Here is an 18685-nt window from a genome sequence, read left to right on the forward strand (position 1 = left end):
GTCAGAGATTGCTTCCTATGTAATAGTTTTGATGGCTGGTTTTATCCCTGATAGTTACATCAAAGCACCATTAGTTGACTCTCTCACTTGCATTCTTACAGTAAATATATTGAAACGTTACTCTTTATTCCCTTCACTGGAAATGTCTTCCCAGTTCAGATATTAGGACCCAGGAAAGAACATGGGGAGAAGAAGATCAAACTTGCCAGGCTCATACCTCTTTTAAAGATGAGATTTATGCAAGAAGAATTAAGAACGAGGAAATATTTGTGCTGTGCTTTCTGTGTTACACGCCGTGGCAGGTGGCACATTTCAGGCTTTTTGCCTGATGGTGGAAGAGTGAGTCTGTGTGTAAATGTCTGTTCTGTGGCTTTCAAAACTTTTACCAGCTCTAAATATTATAGAGCTGTGATTAAAATGTAAAATATAAATGGTGCTTGTGTTCACCAGACGTAATCGAAGCATCATCTGTTGAGTAATTACTAATGGTGATGCTAGAACTAGTTGAATAAAAGAAGCTCATTATACATGGTCATAATTCAGTAAAGTTTTAAGAATATCGATGGAAAGGGAAGAGCTGATGAAAGGAGCCCAATACCAATATGATAGAGAAGGCAAAGTGTGTCTGTATTAGTTTTCTTTTGCTGTCTAACAAATTGCCCTAAATTTACTGGCTTAAAATAACACACATTTATTCTCTCCTGTGCATCAGGATCCCAGGCATGGCTTAAGTGGCTCTTGTGCAAGTTTTGCAGTCAAGGTATTGTCAGCACTGAATGCTCTGAACTCTGAATGCTCACCTGGGGCAGAGTTCACCTCCGAGCTCACTCATGTCATTGGCAGAATTTCTTTGCGGGTATAGGATTCATGGCAGCTTGCTCCCTCCATGCCAGCAATGGAGAGAAGAAGCCTAGACTAAATCTTCTGGCAAGAGAGTCTTATACAAAGTAATGCAATCGTGGGAGAGACATCCCATCACTTTTGCCTCATTGTTTCAGTTGAAGGCAGGCACACATCCCACCCAGACTCAGTGAGATGGTATCACACAAAGGAAAGGCAGCGATAAAATGAGCACCTTAGGCTCTCCATCACAGCCTCCTGAGGACTCTGATTAACAATGCTGCTCACTATTAATTAGCCTATACCAATGGTGATCATCACCCCACTGTAACTCTGCTCCATGCCAGGTGGTATAGCAGGCATTCCACACGCTTCATCTCATTAACTTCTCATAATGATCTCAGATATAGATACCTTAACACTCCCATCAACTAATGAAGAAATTGAGGTTTAAGGAATTTGAGTATCTTGCCTGAGATTATCTAGCTAGAAAGTACCAAAAGTCAGGATTTGCTCTAGGTTTTGTGGGAATCCATAACTGGACTACACAGCTTCCTGGGTGGCTCAGTGGTAAAGAATCGCTTGCCAAGCAGGAGACCCACGTTCAGTCCCTGGGCTGGGATGATCCCCTGGAGAAGGAAATGGCAATCCACTCCAGTATGCTTACCTGGAGAGTCCCCATGGACAGAGGAGCCTAGCAGGCTACAGTCCATGGGATCTCAAAGAGTCAGACACGACTTAGCAACTAAACAACAATAACATAGCCACGTTAATCCTGTATTGTTTTTTAAGATGCCCAGACTGCCCTGCAGATCTTAAGAAGAGTAGGGAATAGGGCACATATTAATTTAGTTTAAATATATCTACCCTCCCGAATCCAACAGGTACAGATGTTCATACGTGTGTACCAACATTAAATAGCATCTTGGGACAGCCCGGTAGGAAACTGCCAAAGATCATATATAGTACTGGTTTGATGCTTTCAGCATATTTTCTATGCATTTAGTACTCCAGTGTTCTTGCCTGGAGAATCCCAGGGATGGGGGAGCCTGGTGGGCTGCCGTCTCTGGGGTCACACAGACTCGGACACGACTGAAGAGACTTAGCAGCAGCAGCAGCAGTATGCCAAAAATTATCTTTAGTAACTCCTTTTTAAAAAAGCACTACAGAAAGAAAGAATAAAGCAAGCTTCTGAGCCCCTTCAAAATTGGTTAGTAGTGATAGAGTCCACCTTCTCTGAGGTGGACTTCTATCTTTAGAAAGCAAGTGTTCTGAATTTTCTCCTGCTTGCTTTTAGGAAGAAAAAATACATAGTTTTCATTCAATGTAACGGAGAGAATGTTTTCTTTCATCTTTTTCTCCATATAAGATCATCACAGAGGTCAGCTGGATGCCTTCTCCTTGCCAGGATCTCTGTACCCCCATCCCTTCCCTACTGGTTTATACTCTTCCGTCCTCTGCTTGGCTGTTGGGTTTTGTCAGTGATGTTGCCATTGGTCCTGAGTGTCTTTGTTCAGTTGGTCTGGTTCCCCACCCCACCCCTCAAGAGAACCTGGGCAAGGACTTTGAATGAGGATAGAAACATCCTGAGTGGTATTACTTGCCATCAATCCAGTGTGATGTGAACCCCCTTCCCAAGATGATAGAGAGGGTTAACACATGAATGATAGCTTTGCATTTTTCAAGAATGGAGTTTATAATACCCTTAGGATTGACGACTGAGACTAATATGATGATTAAAGATCAGTGGCCTCTGCAGAGTAAGATAAAACCCAGTAAAGAACATTAAGAAAACCATAAAGCTTCTTAGCATCACTGCACTGCACAGAATTTTTCCAACAAGTACTCAAGTTCTCAGGCCAGTCTGTCTCAAGGCTGACTCACAGCTTTATCCCTGGGTTGTACCAATTGCAAAAATGAGCCTAAAGGGTTTTATTCTTGATGATTGTGATAATATTGCTTGCCTGTATTAAGCATTTTTCCATATAGACAGTTTCATGAATTTATGTGGCTAGAGGCAAGTATTTATATAGGTTTTAAATTTGCTTCATCATCGTGATAGAAAAGCAGAAACCTAGAGAAAAAGCTCAGGGGATGTAGTAAGCACCAGATGAAAGTCAGGAAAAGCAACATTCCATCCTCTCTAATTCCAGTTTTGGGTTTTTTTTTTTTCTTTGCCTTTCAAACTGAAAATCTGTAGTTGCAGGAAATATCCAGGTTCTTTATGATACTGACCTCCAGAAATGCATGGCAGACAAGATGCTTCAAGCCTAGGCTTTCTTGCTCTGCAGTACTGTTGGATCAGTCAAAAATAGTTGGAAACCTCCAAATGTCCCTCTCTGTAATAATAGAAGAATAAAAAGCCATGTGTTGTTTGAAACCATTTTTTGTTTTGGTCAGCTGAAGTTGTGTGAGATGTTTCTGCAGGGTAAGTAGGAGAAAGGAATCCCTCATTTGCAAGTTTTGCTAGAAGAAGCTGCCATTGCTTTCGGTTCAGAGAGTTGTTGTTGAGTAATTGACTTTGGCAACAAAAGCTGGCTTGGTGGGAGCTGGAGGGATTTAGAATTCCCTGCTTTATACCCCCTTGTCTCTACTTTCCTATTTTGGTGGTCCCCAGGGGCTGAGGAGAAAGCTGTGTGGGTTTCCTAGCTCCCCTCTGGTGTTGTAAGGCTTAATGGTCAGGTTTCCTGGAGTCCACCAGAGGTGACTCAGGGTGGGAGACCAAGGGGGATGTCTCTGCTGCCACTTGAGATCATTTAGGTAACTGGTAAGGAGGAGATGTGCCCACAAGTCGAGGAGCTGGGAGTGGGTAGAGGAGAAGACTGGCTGCATCAGCTTCATCAAGGGCTCCTTGATGGCATACTCAGGAATCAGGATTTCGCAGAGCATTCTGTTTGTTATCTGGGTTTTGATAAATAAATCAGTCCCTGTGCATTTATTCCATTTTCATCTATAAAATGATTGTATCATCAGGATATGCAATGATAATACATAGCCCCAAATTGTCAGTGGCTTAAAATAGCCAAGGTTTATTTTTTGGCTTCTTTTTGGGAGCTTGCTGGGGCTGGCAGGAAACTGCAGTTTGGTCCTCACCCAGCCTCTACTGTCTGGAGTGTTGTCAGCAGCCACGGCCAGGGGAAGGGAATATGCGAAAGCCTGCAGGAGTACCGAAAGGCTTCTAGGCAAAAAAGGGTATATATTTACTCATATCTCATTGGACAAAACAAGTCACGTGGCCTTATCCAGCTTCAAGGGGGAGAAGAAGTATAATTCTATCACATGCATGGATAGAGGTGAACCAGAGTCTAGGTGGATGTCCCTGCCGGCTGCCGCAGGGGTACTGATGCTTCTGTGATGCACATCCTGCACGGTCCTGGTGGCGCCCCATGTACATGAGAAAATACTGGGGGAAATGAACATTATTTGAAAAAGGATTGTCTTCATGGATTATAAAAAAAGTGGGTACCTTTTTATCATTTTTTAGAAGTTTCTATAATGTGCTTAAATTTGTAACTTAAAATCTAAGACTGTGTATAACCGTTAAGTAGTAATGGGAGTCATTTTCTTTTCTCTGTTTGGTTGACATGGTTATATTACCTTCTTAAATGAGGCTTTACTGGGCTACCTCCCCATAGGTGACTCTTACATGGATTTGCAGTATACAGTGTGATCTACCCTGTGTCCTTGAGAAACAGAAAAGCTGAAATCACCTCCTGAGTTTAAAAAATACTCTTGAAAACTCAGGGTAGTGAGAGGCATGGGTCAGTAACAATATGGAGTGTGCTGTTTGAACTGGGCCTCGCTTTAACAGGCCAGTCCTGCTTGTGCGGGAGGTCGCCAGGGCAGGAAGGCACTGTTTGCTCACAGAATGCCTTTGTCTGTTCTGGGTGCCACCCACCCATCTTCCACTTCTGCACAAAAGTGCCCCAATTCCTGGGCCTGGCCTTGTGTAGCTTGATGGGAACTGTTTAACAAGGATGTTTTGTTGAGTTCTTTTGGCTCCTGCAGGTGATAGCTTGTTTTGCCCTGTGCCGTTGCCCTTGTGGGAGTTGCTCCACTTTTCCCCACACCGCAGCTTAGAAATGCTCAAGGGTTTGTTTTTCACTACGCTTGGAGAGCAGCGCTTCCACATATCTTGGACTGGGCATAACGAGTGTGCACAAAAAGAGTGAAGCGTGGTTGACCAGATGCCTCAAGGGGATGTTGCTCTATAATGTCAACTATGAGCTCTGTCTTCTCATTCATTCATCTAGAGGCTAGGAGCTTTGATGATGATTTCCCAGATTCTCTTTTCACTGAGAAAAGAATCTGTGGGCTACCATCCTGCCACTGCTTCTTCCTCACACCTTTCCACTTATTTCCCTTTCCTATTCACCAGCAGAGAAATCTGCTCAGAAGCTGCGACCACACTCTACTTCAAGGCAGACATCATGGTGATGCTCCCTATGGCACCCAGCATGGTGTCTTAGACAGTTTAGAAAATCAAGACATATCTATTACTTCTGAGGAAGTATTAAATTATAGAGGCTTTCCACCATTTTGAAAAAACATACTTATGGAAAAATATAGGAGTGTTACCCGGATATCTTTGCCTTCAGCTGAGAAATTTTTTCCTCCAAGATGTTCTTGTTTCTACTCCCAAACAAACCTCTGAGTTCCAAATAGAAGTCAGGAATCTTTTCTCTCCTTTAAGCTACGCATTCTGGTCTGACTGAATCACTGGGCTTCCTGCTGTGTCTTGTTTGTACTCATACCCTCAGGGCAGACTTTGCAGTTAGACACGGGGTAGTGGGGGAGGAGATGGTATGACACCAGCTGCTCTTGTTATCTGGGCACCAGCCATCTGGTCTCCCCACAGGTTGGGCAGCCCCAAGGGAGCTCACCTCTCAGGTCGCTCCTGACCGTCAACAGGGATAGCACAGTGGGCTTAGCGGTTATCAGCTGATCCTCTGCCTTGTTCTTGCACATTCCAGGTTTCAGTGGATTTGCAGTTCCATGTCCATTTTGGTGGTAGTGGTGGTGGCCTGTTGACCTGTAGAGACTGAAAGAGGAGGAGTAAGCGGGGAATTTAGCAGAGAGTTGAGAGCTCGTGGGGTTTGTGAGGGGAAGCATTTCACAGTAGTTTACAGCCCTGGAGAACTGAATGTGGAAAACCCCACAGCAAGGCCGCAAGATGGCAAAGTATGAGCCATGGCATCAGTGAGGTCTAGGTCAGACCAGTCCTTATGCCACAATTATTGCAAGATGGGGAACTGGTGACCTTCATGAGAGCATCAGATATATACGCATATATACACACTACGCACATGCCAATGCAGGCGTGTACACGCATGCACACACACTCACACACACACTTTGAAGATGGGAATAAAGACCGGTCACAATCTCATAGATAATCTTCAGGAATGGAGAGACATGGTGTTCTGCTTTGAGTGTGTTCAAGAAAGGAGAACCTTTTTCATTCACTGACACTTACTGTCTATGAGACACTGTCGTGTTTTTGGACCTCCGCTGTCCCTCCTAAAGTGGGATGGGTCATGGATGACAGATGAAAAGGCATGACTTCAGGGCTCGGTTGTGTTTAGAAAAACATCCATAGAGGTGGGATTTTCGCTCGTCCTTCCTCCTGGCCTCTGGGTCCACTTACTTCCTGCGTGTTGGACCTTGAGCAGACGTGAGCCGACATTATCAGATGTTTCAGGTTGTCATTAAGAACAAGTTCACATCGCCATTTCTCTGAAAGGCACCTTCTCCCTGACGTCTGCAGTGCAGGTTCCTCAACCTTGTTGCCTCCAGTCTTATTTCTGGAGCGCTGAGTAGCACCCAGGCAGTTACTGCCTAGTGTGGTCATAGTGATCAAGCTGTGCTTCATAGGTGAGGCCCCGTGGTTTCTGCCAATGTGTTTATCGTACTTTCCTGAGCGCTTCTGTTTCAGTATTGACTTGGGCTTTTGTAGCATTCTGTCTGTTTCTAAAGGCTTTGTGTCCCTGCCCAGTAGCTTCTGGGTTACACCCTTTGGGAGTCTGGCAGATTTATGGAGAGCGGAGGACATTGGAGGTAGTAGGTAAGAAGTCTTACCCTTGCCCTCCTGCCACCAGCCCTGAAAGTGCAAAACTGGCTCTTGGCATTACGAAAACCTTGCCAAAAATCAAATTAAAATTCCTCTGCTGGGCAGGAAATTAATCAGGGTGGAACGAAGTAGACAGGGACTCCTTGTTCAGAGGTGGGACTCGTTGTTCTGTCACTGACTAGTGTTTTATTATCATGTAAATGAGGTGAAATGCACAGTGACTGATGGGGGGTTGAGGAAGAAGGAGAGAAGTGAAAGAGACGAACAGGTTCCTTAGGATTTAAACTTGAGATGCAAAAACGTTTTTATAGCATCTGCTGCTTCTTAATCCATCAACTGCTGAGCAAGGGAAGCTCCTCAGCTTCCTGATACACAGTGATTTATTCATCCCATCACCCTCCTAAGTCACCCACAGTGAGCCAGGCTGTGTGCCAGGCGTGAGGGCTAAGTCATGAAAACACCCAGCCGCTGCCTTCCCGGAGTTGAGAGTCTGGTAAGAAAGGATACTGTCTGCAAATGGCCAGCCAGATAAGAAATGGCATCATAGAATCTAGGATTATTTGGTTGAAAAGGGGCTGAAGCGTATCCTACCAAACTATAGCAAAAAGGAGTGAATTGATAAAAGAAAAAATGAGCAGCAGTACAGAACATGGGAAGAAATCTCTGGACTCGAGGGAGCAGGAACTGACACATAGTCTCGCCAGGACCCTCAGTCAAGTGAATTGAACATGCGACCTTCAATACACTCACTCAAGATTCAGATTCCGAAAAGAAGGTTCAGTTCAGCTGCTCCGTCATGTTTGACTCTTTGTGACCCGATAGACTGCAGCACACCAGGCCTCCCTGTCCATCACTGACTCCCAGAGCTGGCTCAAACTCATGTCCATCGAGTTGGTGATGCCATCCAACAATCTCATTCTCTGTCGTCCCTTTCTCCTCCTACCTTCAATCTTTGCCAGCATCAGGGTCTTTTCCAGTGAGTCACTTCTTCGCATCAGGTGGCCAAAGTATTGGACTTTCAGCTTCAGCATTAGTCCTTCCAATGAATATTCAGGACTGCTCTCCTTTAGGATGGACTGGTTGGATCTCCTTGTAGTCCAAGGGACTCTCAAGAGTCTTCTCCAACACCACAGTTCAAAAGCATCAATTCTTTAGTGCTCAGCTTTCTTCACAGTCCAACTCTCACATCCATACATGACCAATGGAAAAACCATAGCTTTGACTAGATGGACCTTTGTTGGCAAAGTAACGTCTCTGTTTTTGAATATGCTATCTAGGTTGGTCATAACTTTTCTTCCAAGGAGCAAGCGTCTTTTTATTTCATGGCTGCAGTCACCATCTGCAGTGATTTTGGGGCCCACAAAAATAAAGTCTGACACTGTTTCCATGACTTCCCCATCTATTTCCCATGAAGTGATGGGACCAGATGCCATGATCTTCGTTTTTTGAATATTGAGTTTTAAGCCAGCTTTTTCACTCTCCTCTTTCACTTTCATCAAGAGGCTCTTTAGTTCCTCTTCACTTTCTGCCATAAGGGTGGTGTTATCTGCTTATGTGAGGTTATTGAGGTTATTGCTGGCAATCTTGATTCCAGCTTGTGCCTCATCCAGCCCAGTGTTTCTCATGATGTACTCTGCATATAAGTTAAATAAGCAGGGTGACAATATACAGCCTTGACATACTCCTTTTCCTATTTGGAACCAGTCTGTTTTTCAATGTCCAGTTCTAACTGTTGCTTCTTGACCTGCATACAGATTTCTCAGGAGGCAGGTAAGGTGGTCTGGGAATTCCGCCTCTTGAAGAATTTTCCACAGTTTCTTGTGATCTACACAGTCAAAGGCTTTGGTGTAGTCATTAAAACAGAAGTAGATGTTTTTTCTGGAATTCTCTTGCTTTTTCTATGATCAAATGGACGCTGGCAATTTGATCTCTGGTTCCTCTGCCTTTTCTAAATCCAGCTTAAACATCTGGAAGTTCATGGTTCATGTATTGTTGAAGCCTGGCTTAGAGAATTTTGAGCATTACTTTGCTAGCGTGTGAGATGAGTGCAGTTGTGCGGTAGTTTGAGCATTCTTTGGCATTGCCCTTCTTTGGGATTAGAATGAAAACTGACCTTTTCCAGTGCTGTGGCCACTGCTGAGTTTTCCAAATTTGCTGGCACGCTGAGTGCAACTTCTGCCTGCTTTGTGGCTGGGGAGAAGCAGAAAACATGAATAGTGCAGCTGAGATCATGGACAATGGCAGAGGGACCTTTACCCAAAGAGCAAATGAGAGCTCTGTGCTGTGCTCAGTCACTCAGTCGTGTCTGACCCCTGTGACTGCATGGACTGTAGCCCGCCAGGCTCCTCTGTCCTTCGGGTTTTCCAAGCAAGAATGCCGGAGTGGGTTGCCATTTCCTCTTCCAGGGGATCTTCCCAACACAGGAATTGAAACTACATCTCATCTCCTGCATTGGCAAATGGGTTCTTTACCACTAGCGCCACCTGGAAATGTAAAGCTAAAAAGGTAGAGACTTGAGTGGCCAGCAGGGACTTTGTGAAGTTCAGCTGTTGATGTGTCTTCTGGGCCAGTGAGCAGGTATATGTTTATTTGGGGCATACTCTATGTCGAGGTTGTGACGATTTGAGGCTATAAGACTTAGACTCTCTTGCTGTTAGGTATGTCCATTCATTGGCACTTCTGTCTTGTTCTCTTGATCCCAGTGTGAGCAGTCCCACCTCATGAGAGAGCATGAGGACGTCCAGGAGCGAACGACACTTCGGTACGAGGAACGCATCACAGAACTGCACAGTATCATCGCTGAGCTCAATAAGAAGATAGACCGTTTGCAAGGCTCCACCATCAGGTAGTCGGCTCCAAGTCGTGGCTGTCTCTCTGCCCCTCTGGGCGGTAACCTGGGTTTTATGCTTGAAGTTAGCCCTATGAATTATGGGCTTCCCTTGTGGCTCAGCTGGTAAAGAATGTGCCTGCAATGAGGGAGACCTGAGTTCGATTCCTGGGTTGGGGAGATTCCCCTGGAGAAGGGAAAGGCTACCCACTCCAGTATTCTGGACTAGAGAATTCCATGGACTGTGTAGTCCATGGGGTCACAAAGAGTCAGACACGACTGAGCGACTTTCACACTTTCTATGAGTTGCAACAGTAACTCATTTATTCCTAACTAATGTTTTTACAGTTGATGAGTATTTTGTCTCTACTCTGTCAGCTGTGTGCTTTCCCCTCCATTATTCTGTTTTGACTTTGACCCTCATGGTGACCCTGAAAGGTAGACAGGGTGGAAGTTGTGATGTTCAGTTGACTGATAAGAAGGTGAGTGAGATGCTTGGTTAACAGGTTCTGAATGCAACCCCCTCTATCTCCCGTGGGGATTTGGAGAGCTTTATGAACATTGATTTTAACTAACTATTACACATGCTTCTTTGTTGTTGTTCAGTCACTAAGTCGTATCCAACTCTTTGTGGCCCCATGGACTGCAGCACGCCAGGCTTCCCTGTCCTTCACTATCCCCTGAAGTTTGTTCTAACTCCATGATTCAGTGACACCTTCAAACCATCTCGTCCTCTGTCGCCCCCTTCTCTTCCTGCCCTCAGTCTTCCCCATTAGCAGAGTCTTTTTCAGTAAGTTGGCTCTTTACACCAGGTGGCCGAAGTATTGGAGCTTCAGCTTAAGCATCAGTTTCAGTTGATGCTTAATTAATATTCAGGATTAATCTCCTTTAGGATTGACTGTTTGATCTCCTGCTGTCCAAGGGACTCTCAAGAGTCTTCTCCAGCACCATAGTTTGAAAGTATCAATTCTTTGGCGTTCAGCCTTCTTTATGGTCCAGCTCTCACATCTGTACATGACTACTAGAAAAACCATCACTTTGACAATATGGACCTTTGTTAGCAAAGTGATATCTCTGTTTTTTGATACACTGTGTAGGTTTGTCCTAGGAGCAAATCTTTTTCCAAGGAGCAAATCTTTTAATTCATGGCTGCGGTCATCATCCTCAGTGCAGTGATTCTGAAGCCCAAGAAAATAGCATATGCTTATAGATAATCTAAAATTTGCCTGAGCTCCGTTGACTTGCCGATGTTGGCATAGGGTCTTAAAACTCCTAAGGGATGGGACAAGATTCGATCCATCACTTGATTAGTGAAAACCCTGGGGCTTAAAAATGTTAAGCAACTGCTTTTAAGTTACCCTTAGCAAAGGGGAGAGGTGGAGTTAGAACCCACAGCATCTCTGCCTTTATTCAGTTTTCTTTCCGTAAAAGTAATTGTTGGGGTTTCTGCCTTCCTTGCTCATCAATCAGTGGGCCCCAAAGTCTCCTGCACAAAGCTGTGTCTGCCCATTTTTGAGAAGAGAATTTGCTCCTACTGAGCCAAGGATAAGAATTTTTATCTTCCTGCCCATGCTCAGAGAATAGCCCTGAGGGAAACAAATGGTTGGCATCTGCTTTTATGGAGAAAAGTACTTTGTTCTCTGACTGTTTTTACAGGCCACAATTAAGACCATTTTAAAGGCAGCTTCTTTAAACTATCCCTCTAGAAGTCCTGGGTCAGAAGACATTTTGGATGTGTTTTGTTCCAACTCTGAGAGTCACAGTAATGATGGAGCTACTTGATGAGGGTACTTGGAGGCCTCTCTTTCTGGGCAAAGTTGTGGAAAATTTTGCTGTTAATTAGAGCCACACAGTACATCTCATATTCCAGTTTAGAACCTCAAGGCCTTTAAATTGTATCCTGGTCTTCAGTGATTGTAGGTTAGAAGAGCAGAGAAGAATTTCAGCCCAAAGAAATGATTATAGCAGACTTAAAGGAGGCTGACAGAGTACATTGGTAAATTCTTAATTTCCATTAAAAACATATTGCTCTTTTAAAGTCTTGAGAAAGTGAAGGCAAATGGGCTTAGTGAGTTGTGGGAAAAAATGCATCACATGTCACCTGGAAAGCTCAATTTCATGATGTTTAGATTAAATTTAATGGCCAAACTGTTTCGTATTAAAATACCCTCTTATTTAAAGGAAGGTTGCATCTGTACAGACGCCACATTAAATTCTGCCAGTTTTCATAATGTAAATGAGCTAGCTCCTCCTTGAGGAGGGGACTCTCTGCCTGGCTGCAAGATGAGCAGACATGTGGGCCAGTAAGACAAGGCTCTTGTCCTCTGAGCTCTGGTGGCTAAATCACCTCCCTAGCCGCCGCCACTCAGGTCCAAAGATGACCCAGTGCAGAGGTGGCAAATGCCTTGAACTGTTTGGTATATCCTGGGTGTACAGAATTGTCATGCTGATCTGGCACAATCCTGGTACCTTTGAGACTTTCTTGTCGCTTCAGTCTGGGCCTGAGTTAAGAATTTATTGGAAAAGCTGAAAAATCATTAGTTAGGGAATGGTTTATGATGTTTCCACATGGAAGCCATACTGAAGTGACAGTTTCATAGTTTAAAATATTTATCTCCAGTCACAATCAGAGAACTAGAGACCTTCTGTGACTGCCCTGGGAGACTTTCCCACCTCTTATAGCCACAGGACTAATGTAGTCAATAATCAAACACTGCAGGTCGCTGAATTCCAACGTAAGTTGAATTCAGAGCCACATCAGATCTCTTAGGTTAAAGATTAAGCACTGATAGGAAAAGATGAAATGGTGAGAAATTGAATGGAGACATTGGGTAGATTCAAATCAGTCAAGATACCTAGAGCCTGCAAACTCCACTGAGTTTCCTCTCCTGCAGAAGCAGTCTCCCTCCCTGTCTGATCAAGTTAGTCCTTCTTTGCTGGAAGGCTCTGTAGCTGGCTGAACCCAGGTAAAGGGTACCAGATATAGTCATACCTCACTGCTACTCCATTCTTCTTTATCTTTAGGCCCAAAAGTAGCTAAATTCAATCATGCCCCAGGGGGATAAGCAGAAAATCCAACCTTGGAAGATACACGTAAGATTGTATTCATTTATAGTCACAGAAACTTGAGAAGAATATGTGTAGGATTAGGACCTAATTGTCCTAGACCAAGGAAATAAGAATATAGTTTTGGATTGATGATGATTTATTGATATCACTGTTCCTATTAGAGATTCTGGATTTAGTATGTTAGCTTCAGCAGTTTTATTAAATAAAACTAGATTCATTGGAGGATTACATTAAATAATGTTGAAATGCCAGAACTTCCCTAGTGTAACATAGTCCAGAGGGATCGGGAATAATGTCATTAAAATGGGGTTTTTGATGCCGCTTCACTCCTGGAGTCAGTGTAGGCATGGCTACTGTACTTGTCAACAGGGCTACAGTAGTAATCAAAATTATTTGACCCATAGAGATTTTTGATAATGTAGCATTGATCATGGAGTCTTCAGTTTTGATATAAATGGGCAGCATACTAAAGTTTTACTTGATCTTTGTAATCGAAATATCTCTGGTCTGTCTGGTGAACAAGGACTTGACCTCCCACTGTAATATATGACCTCTCATCCATTTCCCTTACAAGACCTCCTTCACAGATCCAGAACTCTTTAATGAAGATGTTTATAATCCTGTCACAAGTGGGTACAGTCCGTCTTCTTTCTACCCATTTTACAGGGGAGACTGTACAGTAGGAAAAAGAGATACCCACATTCTGGGCTAATTATTCACTCTGAGCAGATGTTAGCCCCTGGAATCCAAAAATACCTGTAGTCTTCCAGTCCAGATGAAGATTGATGAAGCTACATTAGTCAGCTGAGGCTGCTGTAACAAAATACTGTAGACCGGTGGCTTAGACAATAGGAATTTATTTGCCATAGTTCTGGAATCTGGAAAGTCCAAAGTCAAAGTATCAACCAATTCATTTCTTCAGTGAGTGCTGTCTTCCTGTCCTCCTGAAGGCTTCCTTCTCACCGTGTCCTCACATGGCAGGGAGAGAGGGGGAAGGCAAGTTCTGTTATTTCTTAAGGGTACAAATCCCATAGTGAAGGATCCCATTAGATCTAATTATATCTCAAAGGTCCCATCTCCAGATACCATCACTTTGAAGGTTAGGACTGCAACATAGAATTGGGGTGGTACTAACAATGAACAATAACACATAATTCAGTCCATACCAGATCAGGTGACAAGCGGCATCATCAATAAATCTCATAGTGGACCTAGTCTACCATTGTACCCCATCCAGGTGATAACATTTTTTAAATCCCTGTACATGTGGTAAATGCTCCCAAGTAGCAACAGTACATGGTCCTGCTTTTCTGGCTTCAGGAACCAAGAAGTGGAAATACAAGAGGCTCCTTTCATTCTTACACCTAAAAGCCTACTTAAAAAATTATTGCTTTCCCTCTTGGCAACTTTGAGCTCTGCTAGTTTTAGAAGTTTCATTCCCAAGGGAATGATGACTGGCAAACACAGCAGTGATTCCAATGCTGCCACATAGCCCTTGGGACATCTCGTGTCACTGAACCAACAGGCAGTGAAGGGAGTTACTGTACTAGCGGGACCCCAACTCTCCAGGGGAAACTGGATTGTAGCTGTACCATGAGGCAGGGAGGACTGTGTCTGGAACTCATGGGGTTCCCTAGCATACCTCCTGGATGTTGTCCAGTGGTACAAGTTAGTAAATTAGAGGATTACAGTACAGGTCAGTCCATCTAGGGCCAGACCCCTCAGGAATAAAGATTGCTAATCACTGCACTAGGTTAAGAACTCTAACCACCTAAGATGCTGGCCAAACACCAAGGGAACTGGACTTTCCTAATGGAAGATAAAAGTTATTAATTATAGTCTCATAACCAGTTGCAAAAAGGATGACTCGGCTGCATCATTTTTTGCCTGTTTATGTATATATGCAATTTCCTTCTTACTTTCTTGTTTTCTCCCATTGTATGAGGTGAGTTGTTATTGGTAAAACGTAGACGTAATAGTTGGGCTCCATGACTTTGGTGAACTTGCCGTTAAACTAGAAGAGGAAAGCTCACCTAGCCATGGATATCAATGGGACTTTGGGTCTCCCATTTTGATAAGAAGGTGAGTACATTTATTAATACGACTGAACAAGGGATAGTTACAGAAGCTTGATGGTACTGTTATAGCCATTTGGAAATGTATATGTGTGAGAGGATGCATTAGGTTGTCAAGGAGCCAAAGACAGTAGGTTACAGTGCATGTTGCTGGTGCCTGGTTCCATTCCCACGCCTTCTCTGTAGTCCCCCCAAATCAAAGAAGACTGATCCTGGGGACTACCTCCCAAACTCCCTTAACTCTGGGATAGTTTTGGATCTGCCAGGTCTGGAAGGCAGCGAGAAGGTGGGGCTGTTGTGGTGGCTCTGGTGAGCATGAGGATCCTGCGCTGACCGGCCTGAGCCTGAGCTGTGGGCAGGAGAGGGGCAGCAGCAGTCTCTCCATCACAGCTCTGATGGCAAGGCTGACAGCACCAGCTGCCCTCCACCCTCCCTTCTCTTCTTTGGTCCTTCCAACTGCCTAAATTAAATCCTGCTTGAAACATCCAAAAGCGTTTGTTTTCCTAACTGGTCCCTGCCTAATGCATCCTAAATCTCATCTGCTTGGAATAAACAGTTTGTATTTATGGCCTTCTAAAAATCTTTACTCATGAATATCTTAAACAAATTGGATCATATAGCACACACTGATTTGTAATAGGTGCTTTTTCACTTAACTGTGTGTTCTGAGTAGCTTTGTCTTAATGCTTGTCTGAATTGGGGGGATTGTATAATGAGATGGGTAAAATAGAAAAATATGTCAGAAGCTCACTTTATATCTGAGGGAGGGGGAAAAAAAGATGTCTAAGCAGATTGTTTCCCAGGGAGATTATTTTCTTTTCCCAAAAGCTGCTCTCATAACATCAACCTTTCACTGCCAACTCTGAGTGGTCCATAATTTCTGCTTCATTTCCCATTTGCTTGTTAGCCCACAGCTGTCTGGCTTCTGACCCCAGTGGTTTGCCAAAATTCCTTTTGCTATGAACTGAATTGTGCCACTCAGCACCCCCCTTCCAGTTCGTCTGATGAAACCCTCTATGTGATAGTGTTTGGAGATGGGATGTAGTTGAGTCAAGGTCATGAAGTTGGGGTCACGTGATAGGATTAGTGACCCCAGAGAGCTCACTTGCTCTCCTGCTCTTTCCCTGCTGTGTGAGGGTACAGGGAGAAGGCAGCCATCCGCAAGCCAGGAAGAGAGCCCTTACCGGGAGCCAGCCATGCAGGCACCTTGATTTTGGATCGCCAGCTGAAGGCTGCTGCTGCTGCCGCTGCTAAGTCGGGTCAGTCGTGTCCGACTCTGTGCGACCCCATAGACGGCAGCCCACCAGGCTCCGCCATCCCTGGGATTCTCCAGGCAAGAACACTGGATTGGGTTGCCGTTTCCTTCTCCAACCCAGCTGAAGTCTAACTATGAAAAAGTAGATTTCTGTCGTTTAAGCTTGTCTATGGCACTTTGTTACAGCAGCATAAGCTAAGAGACTTTTTTGAAAATCACCAGTGATTTCTTCACTGAAAAATTTGGTGACTTTTTTCCTGTTACTGGCCCTTTTCCTAAATTTAACCCTAAATCCTGCTTCCCTTCTCTAACCTCCCTGGCCTTGCAAGTCCTTCTCCTCTTGCCCTAAGAGCCATCCTCAGCTTTGGCCCTTACCCTGGGCTCTCCCCCATACTTTTCACCAGGATGGCTGCACCGCTAAAGCACGGACCCCTCCTCTTTATATCACTTCCACATTGGCCTTTAACCCTTGTGCTTCTTCATCTGCAAAGTGCCCCTCACTTGGTGACTGAGCAAGTACTAGAGCCTCTGTGTGCTCGCACATAGTCCAGTCTCTAAAATCTCGTGCCCGAGCTGTGTGCCTGGCCTTTCCCCTGGTCTTAGGCCCACGCTTTGCCCTGTGTGGTACAACTCTCTGTCCCTCTTCACGTTGCTGCATCTCAAACACAGTGTAACCAAAACCTCTTTGTCTCCCAGCAAAACTCGTTGTTCTGATTAGCTTGTGGCCTAAAGAATAAAATATGATGAAATAAAAATAAAACCTAGAAAGATAAGGTGGGTTTTTCTCTCTCCCTATTTTCGTATATGGTATACATTCCACCCTTGTTCACTATTTGAAGTTTTTGAATACGGATCGTTTATCAGATCTTGTTAAAACTGGTACTCATGGGTGACAAGGATGAATTATTATATACATAGAGCATTTCAGAGTCCCATTTGTTCAGTTATTCATCATAAGTTTCCTAGATGAGTCTGAACTTCCTCTGTGCTGTATGGGAAAATAAGAGGTATTTGCTCATCACTTATTCACTGCTATAGATCCTTTAAAGTGAAAGTGAAGTCGCTCAGTCTTGTCCAACACTTCACGACCCCATGGACTGCAGCCTACCCGTCTCCTCTGTCCATGGAATTTCCCAGGCCAGAGTACTGGAGTGGGTTGCCATTTCCTTCTCCAGGGTATCTTCCCAACGTAGGGATTGAACCCGGGTCTCCCGCACTGCAGGCAGACGCTTTACCCTCTGAGCCACCAGGGAAGTCACTCCATAGATCCTTTAAGAGAACTGAAAAGAATATCTTGTATCTAAAACATCTTTGTTCTTTAAAGAAATGATAGCTGTTTTGGGGCAATTCTGCCTTTAAATGCAGAGACCAAGTGTGTTCCAAAAGAAAAACCACAAAGTCAGGTAGGCTGAGTGGGCTGGCCACAGTTGACTGACAGCTTCCAAGGCATGTCCGTCTGGGTCTTGTTCACCAGTTACTCCAGTCCAGTGACAAGGCATGAACGTGCACCCCAAAATAAGATAGGTATAGGAGAAGGCAATGGCACCCCACTCCAACTCTTGCCTGGAAAATCCCATGGATGGAGGAGCCTGGTAGGCTGCAGTCCAAGGGGTTGCGAAGAGTCGGACATGACTGAGCTACTTCACTTTCACTTTTCACTTTCATGCATTGGAGAAGGAAATGGCAACCCACTCCAGTGTTCTTGCCTGGAGAATTCCAGGGACGGGGGAGCCTGGTAGGCTGCCGTCTATGGGGTCGCACAGAGTTGGACACGACTGACGCGACTTAGCAGCAGCAGGGATTGCTTCTGAAGTAACATTTTTATCAGATGCTGCTGATTCCACAGGACTTTAGCTTGAGGTCTGGAAAGCATGGCAAGAGTTAAACTTTCACTGGCTTTTTCCAATTAGATCATTTCACCCCTAGCTAATAATGAGAAAGAATTTTTTAAAAAATCTTTTCCTTAGGCCATCATATTATTGTTCTGTTTGTAGTAAATTTAGGAATTAGGCTATGTTGCTAACTGGTTGGATAATCTTAGGTAAGTCACTTAGCCTCTAGGAGTGTCTGTGGTCTTATTTGTAAAACAAAGGTATTGATCCTGGCTTAAGTGATCACCAGGATCCCTGCCAGTCTGCCACTCTGTGACTTTTCTGCCTCTGCTAGTTAAGCAGGTGTGTATACAGCCTAATGCCTGCCTCCTTAGGAGTGTTTTGTTGTTGCTGCTGCTGCTGTTATTGAGCTGGTGAAGGTGAAGTCGCTCAGTCATGTCCGACTCTTTGCGACCTCATGGGCTTCTCCGTCCATGGGGTTCTCCAGGCAAGAATACTGGAGTGGGTTGCCATTTCCTTCTGCAGGGGATCTTCCCACCCAGGGATGGAACCCGGGTCTCCCACATTGGAGGCAAACGCTTTAACCTCTGAGAGTAGCAAGCTTTAATCACTGCAACTCTAAACTGAGTGACTTGGAATCACTTCATAAATGCCTCTAAGATGTGTCCTGAGATGACCCTCTATGGGCCAAAAAAAAAAAAAAACACCTGGTAACTT

The 18685-nt window shown here is 44.4% G+C and overlaps 1 protein-coding gene across 2 annotated transcripts in view; it reads left to right on the top strand.

Annotated features, from left to right (window-relative positions):
* The window catches only part of MCC (MCC regulator of WNT signaling pathway), a 533716-nt gene that overhangs the window by 408404 nt on the left and 106627 nt on the right, over positions 1-18685 (top strand). For both annotated transcript variants that reach the window (XM_060418703.1, XM_027971442.3), the window contains one exon: positions 9613-9755. In XM_060418703.1, coding sequence (XP_060274686.1) covers positions 9613-9755 — 143 coding nt within the window. The remainder of the gene's footprint in view (positions 1-9612; positions 9756-18685) is intronic.

Source organism: Ovis aries, chromosome 7 (assembly GCF_016772045.2).
Source record: "Ovis aries strain OAR_USU_Benz2616 breed Rambouillet chromosome 7, ARS-UI_Ramb_v3.0, whole genome shotgun sequence".
NCBI lineage: Eukaryota > Metazoa > Chordata > Mammalia > Artiodactyla > Bovidae > Ovis > Ovis aries.